Below are 12740 nucleotides of genomic sequence, written 5' to 3' on the forward strand. Positions count from 1 at the left end.
GGTTTTACCAGACATCTGTTCCGAGACCCGCAAAGGGAACCTCGTAATAGGCGCTCCCGTAATGAAGGGTGCCAGTCCCGTACCGGCACCCTTCATTACAGGAGCGCCAGGGGCGTAATGAGGCCCATAGTGTATGACTGCAGTCCATTTGCTTTGCTTATACGATTCATGCGGTGCACATGGGCCACAGTCTTTGGCTGTGTTTTGTGTTCAGTCATTCTGCACGGTTACCAAAGTACAATGCCATAAACGTGCTGGGGGTTGCAGGTTATGTTATGTGCATCTGACCTGTCCACAAAGTGTCAGTTCGCTGGCCTTCATTGTTTGTACTGCTTAGAGACTTCTAACATGGCTCACAGCCAATGCTTAATTCTTTGTTTCCTGGTGGTTATAACTATGGTTTGTCAGGATATATCATAAACACCCACATAAAATATACAATGTTTATAGATTAAGTGAAGCCAAAGATGCTGCTAAGCAAATCACCTCAGCTTTATTATATTTTTATTTTATTATGACATCACAGATTGCATCACATACAGTATTACTAATGCCATATTTCAGGACAACAGTGCACAGGTGACATCACATTTGATATCACCAATGGCATCATTAATGACATCATGCACAATTCTGGAAATTGAGGATATACAGTGCCCGTATTCATTCAACAGTTGTCTGAGTTGCAATCTTATGCAGACATGCGCACTACCAGTTTTACAGCATCTACTCCACAATCCGGATCCAAAGAGGTAGTAAATGTCACAAATATAACATTTTCATCTAACGTGTGCGTCATACTGTGTATTGAGTACTTTTATCTTTTATTGAGTGTTTACCAATGTAGGATGAAATGCATATGGCAGAGGCATCCCCACGGTAACAATAGGGGGTGATGCCTGGAGGAGAGTAAACCAGTTCATGAAGAGCAGGTGCCTGCACCTTTACCTTTTCCTTTCCAGATGTTTTGTACTGCAACTCCCATCACCCCTAACCAGCCTCGTCAATGGTGCGGGATCATGGGAGTCGCAGTTCAAAACATCAGGAGAGCCACAGATTGTAGACACCTGATGTAGCGGTAATATTAGACATAGAGCGGATACAGAGACTGTGTAAAAATGATAATGATGTGTTATTTATATAGCGCCTTAATCCAAAGCGCTTTACAGAGCACATATTTACATACAATATCACCCAACCGAAATTGGTACTCATTTATCGACCTCAGAAGCATGAAAGGCTGAGTTGGCCTTGCCGGGATTCGAACCTGCGACCTGCAGATCACACTCAGAATGCAGCAGCGAGCGCTCAACCCGTTGAGCTATCTTAAGGACTCATTACATCAACTATGGGCTCTGTGCACACTTCTGTGCCCTGTCCACCATCATTACAACAGCATCTGTATCTGCCAAAAAGAGAACAGTTACCCCTTGAATCTCTGGGGGTTGTAGTTGTCAGGGTCTCTGGGGGAAGAGCATTGCTTGCAACACCTCTTTGAATCATTATCTGGAACTTCTGGGAAACATTTGCATCTTTTTGTAGTCATATGATTTGCCCTTCTTTTTTAAGTTGTCTAATTTTCTCAGGCTAATTAACGGATTATACCAATAATATGTAATTCCTCTAGCCACTGGATCCATCAAAGTTAGTCTACCTTTTATGTCTATTTTACTTTGTCATGCATAGATTGTGGGAACATGCATGCCATCCTTACATTTTCCTTTCGTCCTGCATCCTCTCAGCCGATGCCTAGTGGAAGGTTCACCATCACTACTGGCCAAAAATGGAGTCACGGTCCATCGGTGTACCATGACCGCTGCATGCATGCCGTTCTGATTTAGGGTTGTTGGTTTGGTGGATGGGTTATGAAGTAGGAAGTTATTTCCCTTCTCTCTAGTGAACATGATTTAGATTTGTTTTATTCTTATCCCTTTCTTTTCTTTGCATTTTTGTGGAGATGCTCACTTTCACTTTAGTGCTCCTTTTTATTATTGATACTGTAAATAGTATTAACAGAACATTGTACATAGAACACACAGGGTATGGCGTCCTGTATATACTACGTGCACGCATATTGGACACACAGGCTGTCACCTGCAGCAGCATATGGCTACTGGCAATGTGCAGTGTACTGCACATGTACGGCACAAGGCACACTGTAAATGTACACATTTGTATCACTGTCCAAGTATTGAAACATATGCACTGCGTGTATATCATTGTATTTTCTTGTAAGGCACTTATAATACATGGCAGCCTGCAATCATCCTATACAAGTCTGTAAATAATTTTCATCATTTTAGTTATGAGATCACTAGTAGCTTGCAATCGGTTATAACACTTCAGTTGTGATGTCACAATGGCTGCAACTTGAGCCAGCAGAGAGCAAAATGCCAGCTCTCATTGCAGCACTGCATTAAGGATATGACACGCCTCATGAGGTTTCTGTGACACTTTAAATGACAGGGGACTGTTCATGGTAGTAATGGCTTAAACTGTTTCTCTGCAACATATATTGTTTTTTCCAAACCGGTTCTACTCTAGTTATATATGCATCGAATACTGAACGCTGTCTTACATCAATTTAAGCAAAATGCCAGGTACTAAAGTGGTTGACTGTGTGTGGCCATGCAATATAAGGAATAAAGCATTCCCTGCAGCTTGTGAAAAAGGATACTGCAAGTCAACTCAGAGTTCTGTGATCTTATGTAGGGACTATGCATTTTGTCTCATTCCTTTGTTTGGTCACATAACACCCGAGTGGCTTGCAACATCCTTATAACATCTGGTAGGGAGGTACTTTATCCCATATTAAGTTGATTTATCTTTTAAAGGTAATCTTTCACGCTCTGAAACACTTGTGTATGAGTGCGATAGAAATAAAATATCAATATCAATAATCTTACCAACAATTATTTCATATTTATCTTCATGGTTCCTTTTAGACCATATGATTGGGTTACGTAGAAAGTATCGGTTGCTGTATATAATCAAATGCAATTTATGCTCCTTGTGGTTTTGCTCCTGCAGCTGTAGGCGTTACAGGTGTCTGAATTATTCTCATTCTCTTTTCATGGTTTTCATCGATTGGCTGCGTGTATGTTTCAGATCGTCACTTGTATTTATTTATTTTATTTAATTATTTATATAGCTCTAAAGCCCGCAGTCATCAGAGCGCATTCCAAAAAGACAGGACAGTGATTACAAAACGGGACAATAATAGACACACAGAAGATCGTACCATGGGGTGCTGAGAGAGATTGCTAGTCCAGTTTATTTAAAGAGTAGGGTCTTTAACTTCTTTCTGAAGAGTATGTAGTTGGTTTCTAATTTCAAGGATACGGGCAGTTCATTCCATTTATGGATGCTTCTGTTTGGAAAGGCCTTGCCCAGGCCGTTTTGCTTTTCAGCTGGGGTTGTCTGGAGAAGACCTTTGTTGGAGGATCTTAAATTTCTAGATGGTCATGCCACTTGAAGTGTTTTTTCAAGTATGCTGGGGCTTTGCCATACAAGCATCAGTGGACCATTGTGAGGCATTTAAAAGTAATTCTCTCCTCCATGGCCAGCCAGTGTAGCTCTTTCCTATCGCCTGTGATGTGTTCCCTCCTTGGCCTACCCGTGATTGTCCTAACGGCATTATTCTGAATTACCTGGCATTGCTTCAGGCATTTCATATTAGCTCCCAGAAGCAAGGAGTTGCCTTATTCCACTCTTGACAGTATAGTTGCTCTGGCTATGGTAATGCTGTTTTTTTGGTTGAGCAAGGGTCTAATTTTTCTCAGGAGTTTTTGGTGGTATTGACAGTTCCTTTTTAAATATGCTGTATGGGCCTCTGCTCCTAGTGAGGCTTGTAAGTAGACTCCCAGTGTCTTTACTTTCTCGGATATTGGAATTAGGGCATTTTTTAAACTGAATGCGGAGTATGAAGGAGTTAGTTTTTTCCTGGCGTGTGTGGATCCAAAGATCATTAGTTCCATTTTGGTCCCATTCAAACACATCCAGTTGTCTTTCATCCAGCCCTCGACTATGTTGTATATAGTTGTACGTTTTTCACTGTCTTGATTATAGTCTCCACTAAGCTCGAATACCAATTGAGTATCGTCAGCGAAATTAGTGAAGAATATTCCCAGTTGAGTTAGCATGGTACATAGGCATTGCATATACAGGTTAATCAGTAGGGGAGAGAAACTAGCTCCCTGCGTGACTCCACAGGCCACTGGTTTGGTTCCGGAGGCCTTATTTCCCCAGACAATCCTGGATTGTCTGTCTTGTAGAAATGATGATATCCATTCTGTTGCCTCTAGTGAGTAGTTTCCTGAGAGTTCTAGGGCCTCTCGGAGCCTCTTGTGAGCAAGCACTGTATGTGTTTTGCAGCATTCTATGATGCATTAGAAGCATCCACTTATAAGAGAAGTTGCACTCAAATGTTTAGGTTATTTCTATAAAAAAAAAATCCCTTTGATTAATACTTTTCACAGTGTGTGTACAATGATACAACCTGTAATATAAAATAAGCTTTTCTTAGCTAATGAAACATTTCTCACATTCAGTACACTGATTTTATGCCTTGGTATCTTCACATAGGTTCTGTTTTTGCATGCAGGCTATTACTAGTAATGCCCCCATTCTTGAGCCCATGCACTTTATGCTAATGATCAGCATTAATAGTTATGGTTCACTGCATTGTGGCAAATATTTCTGCCTTTTTAGAATTGATACAAAGCGACATCTACAGATAGCCTCTCTTTCCATTGCTGGCGTCTTTGAGTTAGCCTAACCTTTTGCATATAACCAAGGGTCAGAGGGAACATTATTGCGCATGGTAAGGTAATAGTTGTGTACGGAAAGAAACATAACATTTTCTTTTAGTCTTCAGTTGTTCTTCCACTTTTCCATTCCTGTACCTTTTGTAACTCAAGTGAGTATTATTTTCAGGAGCCAAACAAGATTCCCCTCGCAACAAAAGCATTTCTCTCAGTTAATACACTAGTGCACCATGAAAGCATGTTAGGACTGAACAACATACTGTGAATGTATGAGTAACTAAGGATAAACATGTACACATTTTGCTATTAACATAATTGCATATGCACCTCTCAGAAACTAAAAGATGTGGGAAATGACAATGATTCCTAGAGATAGCAATCGTCATTTCTATACTACCCTGTGTACATTTGCTCCCAGGATCATCTTTACAAGCCCTGCCACACCTAAACATAGATCATCATGTTTGTGAAGGACTGAATAATCACTGAAAAGTCATGCCTGTGTGTGTGCTGTCTTATGTATGGTCAACCTGACTTCTTGACTGAAGATTTTGCCAAACACTGTGAATTTATAAAGATTGCCTCCTCTTTGCCCCAACACGGTTCATCAGATTGCATTCATGCCCGAAGCATGTCTCACAAGCTGTATATTGGTAAGGTTTCTCACCCATGTGTATTCATGTATGTAGAGTCCGGTTGAGTTTTCTACTTTTGCGTTTTAAATGCACAGAGATTTTAAGTGGTTTCTCACCTGGCTGTGTGTTCTCACAAAAACATCTCACATTCCTTTCATTGATAAGGTTTCCCTCCTATGTGTTCTGGCGTGTTGCAACATATTGCATTTATGACTGAAGCATTTCTCACACTCTGTACATTGAAAAGGTTTCTCACCCGTGTGTATTCTTGTATGCCGAGTCAGATTGAGTTTTCTACTAAAGCGCTTTCCACACACAGGGCACGGAAATGGTTTCTCACCCCTATGTGTTTTCTCATGGGACGTAAGATCACCCTTCTGACTAAAGCACTTCTCACATTCAGTGCATCGATAAGGCTTCTCTCCTGTGTGCGTTCTTTCATGGATAACAAGATGCCCTCTCTGACTGAATGTTTTCCCACACTCATTGCAATGGTATGGTTTCTCTCCTGTGTGTGTCCTCTCGTGGATGTTAAGATTCCCCTTCTGACTGAACCTTTTCCCACATTCATTGCATTGATACGGTTTCACACTCTCCCTTTTATATGGACTGTGGTGCGCATTGAGAGTCCACTTGCCATTAGAGCATTCATCTGTCTCTGTATGCTCGGATGGTCTATTTGGTCGATTTCTTAGAGGTTTTAGCGTATGCAAAGGATGATTCCTCTTTTGACCGAAGCTTGTCTCACCTTCAGCACGCCGGAGATGTCCTTCTGTTGGGGTTAGTGTCTCCAAGGTGGGTAACATTTTTGCCTGCGTGTGATGATCTGTTCGCACATGAACAATGAGGTCTATCTTCTGAGTGAACACTCGCTCACAGTCCATACATTTGTACTGCCCAGTTTGCTTTGCACTTTGTGGGTATGGCAGCATTTTCATGTTCTGCAGTTTGCTCTCACAATCAATGTATTTTTCGGACCCCTGTGCAGCTGGTGTTCTCTCAAGTAAATCAAAATGCACAGGAAGTTTTGAGCCATTTTCACTTTCTGTCTGAGATGGATTATTTTGCAATGTTTTATGTCTTATAGGTAGTTTTCCAAATGGGGACCTAATCTCTTTGAAGTGTCTCAATGAATCTGTGAAACCTGATTTCTTAGGACATCTTTTGAAATCTGGGCTCTTTTGTTGGTTCTTGCTTGCATCACCTGGAGGATAAACAAAACAGTTGTGCCATTAGCTTTCTTTTTGCAAAAGTAATAGTGCAGTTTTTAAAGAGAAGGATATAGGGTCTAAACCTTAGAAAACGTAAGTGGAGGATAATCAGTATTCAGGTGAATGTTCATGGAGAATGGGTCATCCTCATCATTGACTTCCATATTGGGTGTGCAATATTTCCTCATATTCGTTCGTAGAATGACAAAAACAAAATCGAACTGATAAAATGGCAAATGAGCCAGACAACATTTATTAAGGAAATAGTTTTATGAGAACCGCCATTCGAGTCTTTACATCCCTTCTGGACTGTGCCTTCACAATGCATAAGTGGTCCAGATGGATGTATAGAACACGGAGTATGATTATGCTTCTGAGAGTGAATGGAAATGTTTTATTTTTAATAAAGGAGTCTTGACAAAGCGGTATGACAGGGGGAGTGGCATTGTGAAACGGAGCAGATTATCCAATGAGCTGGGTGTCTGTGTGAGAATCTGTCAGACTTGAACGTAATGATGCCAAATGGAAGAGTCACTTAAACATCTTAACTGTGTAGGCATCCTTCTGCCCTGGAAGCATCCATAATAAGGAAGAATCTGTGGAAATGTGACTTGTAATATTTGTGGAAAAGTAGGATATGATGTTGGAAAAATGGAAATCTGTGTTTTGTGTATCACTGTAATGATAAAGAACATGCACATGGGTTAGATGGTTACAGTGCCTCAGCACAGTGTGTGGAACCAATAGCACTTTAATAATGTGTCTTCCATGAAATCAACTGTAGTGCACTCTGTCAAGTGAGCAAAAGCAGCTTTTACTGACATGAATATATGTATTTTCAACTAATAAGGTACATGAGACCATCATTTTTCATTGGAGTGCTTACTTTGGTAAAGAAAAAGATGCATTACTGTTTGGCGGACACCAAGATACATTGAGTGGTTTTGCAGTTACCTTCTGCACCAAATCTGGGTGCCTTCAGGGGCTAATCAGCAGCATTAAACCGTATCCAAAAATCACTAAGTTACCCGACCAGATCTGACATATACGCACCACAGAAAAAGATAGATCTGTACCATGTTGCTCCTCGCCACCTTAAAGTGCTTGCACCTCGATGTAGTGCCTTTAATCGTTGAAGTGTTTGTAGACAATAGTAGGATCGGCAGAAAAAAGAAAGCTCTTTAGATAGTTTGAAATAACCTTTTTAACTTTGAGGAGGGCACTTCTGCGTCTATGCCCTTTCACAATTTGTGAGGGAGGAACTGACAACATTTTATGATTTAGGGTACTGGACGTACATGAGCCATGAGCTAAGCTAAGAGCAGCTACCATAATTAGGGAGGTGGCATGGAATGAGTGGCAAATTGTTGACACACACACACATGAGCCCATAAACAGTGGGTCTTTTACATCAGCTTTAGTTCAGGTTTTGGCAGTGCTCAGTTCCTTCACCACCCTGTTACCAGTGTGTGAATCACAAATGGGGGTTGGGTAAATGGCCAGGAAACCTGAATTGGGAAGCATGTGGGAAGGGAGCCGTTATGTTCTGAAGACATTTCCACTACTACAGGGATGGTGTCTAGGCAAGCAGAATTCTACAGCTCTTGAATGATGCTAAAAAACAATGCTCTCCTAGGCTGGAGGATGTGCCATTATGAAGTTTCCTATTAACTGTAAGGGGTCAGAAATGAGAGCCGGACACAAGGTAGTCATGTTTTCAAACAAAGACAATTATTAAATAAAAAAGGGTTGGGAAAACGCCTCTCTGGCCCTATCCTAAAAAGGCCCTGTCTGTGTCAGGATGTCAGCAAATGTAAATCCGTCCTGGTGTCCAAAATTTCCCATCCTGACCCTCACACTACAAATAAAACAACAAAGGGTGTAATGAAATGTCTGTAACTTGATGTTGTCAAAGTGTTCAAAATCAAATCCTCTCCAAGGTAAATACCCTTGCATCCAGAGGGTGGTCCCCTTCCTCTGGATTCTTAAATAGGATGTCAAAAATGTCTCTTTAACTAACAATTCCTTTGTGTCTTCACTGAACTCACAAAGTTCTTGTTTAAGCAACACGTTCCGTAACAGTACTTCTGTAGGATTTCTTTTGACTCTTGTGAGCTGTGAAATAAATGCTGTAGGCTTTGGAAGCAGTTTTTTGACATAGGTTCTCAATAACAGTGAATGCCTATGTATGGATTCAGCTGCCAACTTGTGCTTACAGAACACGTTTTAGCATGTTGTGACTGCAATACTGGTAAAACTAAATGTTTTTTTATTAGATGAGTAGGTTATTACTGGAATGTTATGTAGCACTATACTTGTTTAGTATAGTAATTCTTGTCTCCAATGCCTTCATGTCACAGATCACAGACAACTTTAGAATCCACTACAAATGTTTTATTGTGCAAGAAAACCTGATTAAGGAAATGTTAGCTATAGACATGGCAGATTAACTGGGTGTTTTAAAGTACTATTAAAGAAAAGGCTAGATTGTGAGCTGTGTATTAAATATTGTAGGCTTTGGAAGCTGTTTTTGACATAGGTTCTCTTAAACAGAAAACCGCAAACATGTATTGCTTTTGAAATTCTGAGTCTGCAATAACAGTGAATTCCTATGTATGGATTCAGTTGCCCACTTGTGCTTATAGAACACGTTTTAGCATGCTGTATAGCCTAGGAACAGTTGCGAAAGAGTACGTTGACGCCCTTGCCGGAGTGCAGATTTAGCCAGAGTCAAAGACCTTTTGTAAGGCTACACTAACTGTACAATGTATAAATGCTCTCCTTTTGAATGGGGGAGGACAGACACAGACGGATAATGAGAGGGCAGGTGGTTCACATGGCACATTGTATGACCATGTGAAGATAGCTGCAGTTATAATAAATTCATCTGTGTGTTTGAGAATTAGACAACATTCTGTTCTGATGTTTCATTTTGCCGTAAAGTTATTTTCTGAACACAGGTGGGAATACAAATAAGTATTTTCCCACACTGTACAGATTGCCTGGTATACTCCCCTGCCAGGAATCTTTATATATTTCAGCTGCCTGGGGTACTCGCCTGCCAGGATTTCTTAAGTGTTTCACAGTTATACCACAATAGCATATACCGTGAGGTGGTTGGTATATCTGTCTGTCTATGGTAAGATGTGCTCAAAACATCTCCCCACATCAGCCTCTCATGCTTCTGTACTTGAGTGGGGTTTGCCTTTGTACTTTGCCTTGACTGCATTCAAACCAACTTCAGGTATTTTCTGAATCAGCAATTTTGTACCTTTCAAACATTTGTTGGTGCGTTTGTCGGAACGCCCCGGGGTCCCCAGCTACTTTGGGCAAACTCAGCAGTTTCTTTCAGTGTCTCTGATTCTGCTCGTGCCTCTGCAGTGTGGCTTTTTCACCCGCTTTCCACTTTGGAGTGTGTGGACGTTCTTACAGCATCCTGGGCGGGTACGCGGTCACACGCCAGCTTTCCTTTTCTGCCTGGATTGAAGAACATTATTTCTTCGAGCGGCCCAACATCCAGGAGCTACTGCATGGCTCCCAGTGTCTCTGCGCCCCTACTTGCTTGCACATGGCTTCTCTCCTTCTGTCCCAGTGGCCTTCTCCGTTCCACCAAGCCTGTACGTGTGCTTTGCATTTGTGACCCTTAGCATGGGGTTTAACATCTTCTCCTGTACTGCTCGATTCAATAGTGCAGTTGCCATCTTTAAATTCCCCACGCACGAAAAGCTCAGAAAAATAACTAACCTGCATGTTGTACTTCAAGCTCCTGTCACTTGCACAAACTCCCTCATCCCCCTCCTCGTCTTAGTACCTAGGTGATTATGGGAGTTGGAGTCTTAGATGGTTTTTCTTAGAGTTTTCACATGAAGGCACATCAGAAACAAGGTGTTATATGTGAGTTGTGGGTGTTTGGAACAAAGGTTGGGGCCTGACCAGAATAACAATAGGCCATTAAGAACTCAGGTATTAGAGAGTCTCATGGGAAAGGGGGAAATCCTGCATCTTGTTCAATGAAGTCAACACGTCTCCTCGGTTGTTGTCTCCTTCCATGTTAATAGCACCCAGGGTCAGGATCAGGTAGCGACTGCCGCCCCCTGGCCACATGGGAAGAGGTCACTGCTGGGAAATCCATGGTTACTCCATTGGATTCATCACATACACTTCCCCTTGTGTCGCTGGTTCTCTCAGCACCTACTGGAAAACAGGAAAGGAAGTCCACATTACCCTGTTTCTTTCCTTCACTGTGCTCCACGGTTAAACAATAACGCTGTAAATCTAAGAACCAGCGCATGACTCTTGCATTAGTGTCTTTGTGGAGGCTGATTCATGTTAACGATGCATGGTCTGTGACAAGTTTGAATTTCCTGCCTGTCAGATAGTATTTGAGGTAGGCTATGGTCCACTTAATTGCCAAGGCTTTCAGTTCAAGAGTAGCGTAATTTTCCTCTCTTGGGAATAATGATCTACTAATATAGACGATGGGATGCTCTATACAATCATGATCTTGTGAAAGAGCTGCACCTACACCAATATGGGAAACATCTGTTTGTAGAATTAAAGCCCGGTTGAACGCTGCCACCTTCAAAACAGGCTTGCTACACAAAATATGTTTGAGTTTGTCAAAACATAATTGATCTTCATTATGCCATTTACCTTCTTGGGGCTCAGCATTTTTGAGTTTATCAGTAAAACAAGACGTTATAGATGAGAAATGAGGGATAAAACGTCCGTAATTTCCTACTAAACCCCAAAAGGCTCTCAGATCTTTCTTCATTTTGGGATTTGGGGTTTCTTTATCCCCTCTGACTTCTTCCATCTGGGGCTGAACCAGCCCGTTTCCTAAGAAAAACCCAAGATACTTGACTGCTGATCTAGCTAAATGGCATTTCTTTGGGTTTGCAGTGAGGCCAGCTTTTCCTAGTGACTGTGATGAATCCAGTGGAATCCTCACAGAATCTCAGCCTAAAGTTTCCTCCCATGTGCCCAGGGGAAGAAAAACGCTCCCTGATCCTGACCCTGGGGGTGATTTTACCCAGGTGGATCACATGGGAGGAAAAGGTCATCAAGGGAATGTGAGTATTTATCCTCTCCTGAGGGTCAATGTTCCCCAATGCATAAATATCTGATAGCTTGTTATCATAGTAATGCTTCCGCTCCCAGATCTCTAAAAGGTATAAAGTGTGAAAAACCCTCTGATAAACAGGGAAAGGAGGCATATAAAGATGGGGGAATTAATGCTATTTCTCATCTGATTATCCTAATTCTACAGTATATTTGAACTGTGAGGACAAGAAACAAACATTAATTCCTTTGAGAATTTGCCCTGAATGTATATCTTATAAATCCTTGAAACAGAGTACATTGAATGATTTTGGAATGAATCAGAACATTAGGGACCTCAAGTCCCATAATGCTCTAGGTACTGAGACTAGGAAGAGGTGCAGAGAGGCACAGAACTGTGTTGTGCAGTCTAGTGTTTCTAATGACCCACACCTGAGCAGGACTTTTAAATATTTAAGACCCCTTCAGGAGCAGGCCATTAATAGTAGGCGTAGTAGGAGAGAGAATCAATGGAAGCAACAGGAGTCTGAGGAAGAAGCAGGAGACAGAGCCTCCGCTATTTTGGAAGCAGGATGCCATGCCTAAGTTATAGCAGAGGTCGGGAGTCCTGTGGGATGCAGAGATCGCACAGCTGGACGCGCTACAGAAATTAGCCATCCCGAGGAAGAGAAAAGCTCTATTGGTTCTACGTGCTGCTCCCCTGTGTTGCCTTCACCAGAGTGCTAGTGGAGCAGAAACAGCTCTAATTACATGAAGCATGAGCAATGGAAACAAACAAAGAAACTTGGAGTAGCAGGTCAAACAGAATCGCATGGAAAGACCGGTGAGATGGCCTTGGTTAGAGGACTCCCACGGCGCTCCGAAACAGACTGCTGGCTCAGAAGAAAAGTCTTGAATACTGAAGGTATGAATTAAGGCAATTTGGGTGCAACTTTTATATTAAGAGAGCGAGTAAAAATTTATATTTTAACCACTATTATCAAAGCCAAAGTGGGACAATATTTAACAAGAGTGAAAAGAAATATTGGAAACACCATTGTCAAAGCCAAAAGGGGACAATATTTAAA

General features: G+C 41.6%; 1 protein-coding gene across 1 annotated transcript in view; it reads right to left on the reverse strand.

The window, feature by feature from the left end:
• Window positions 1–451: 451 nt before the first annotated feature.
• The window catches only part of LOC138582129 (zinc finger protein 773-like), a 167083-nt gene continuing 154794 nt past the window's right edge, over window positions 452–12740 (reverse strand). Inside the window, exon 7 of the mRNA XM_069653134.1 lies at window positions 452–6605. Within this exon, the coding sequence (XP_069509235.1) occupies window positions 5545–6605 (1061 nt within the window). The 3' untranslated portion in view covers window positions 452–5544. The remainder of the gene's footprint in view (window positions 6606–12740) is intronic.

Source organism: Ambystoma mexicanum, chromosome 3q (assembly GCF_040938575.1).
Source record: "Ambystoma mexicanum isolate Mex_15411 chromosome 3q, UKY_AmexF1_1, whole genome shotgun sequence".
Classification (NCBI taxonomy): Eukaryota; Metazoa; Chordata; class Amphibia; order Caudata; family Ambystomatidae; genus Ambystoma; species Ambystoma mexicanum.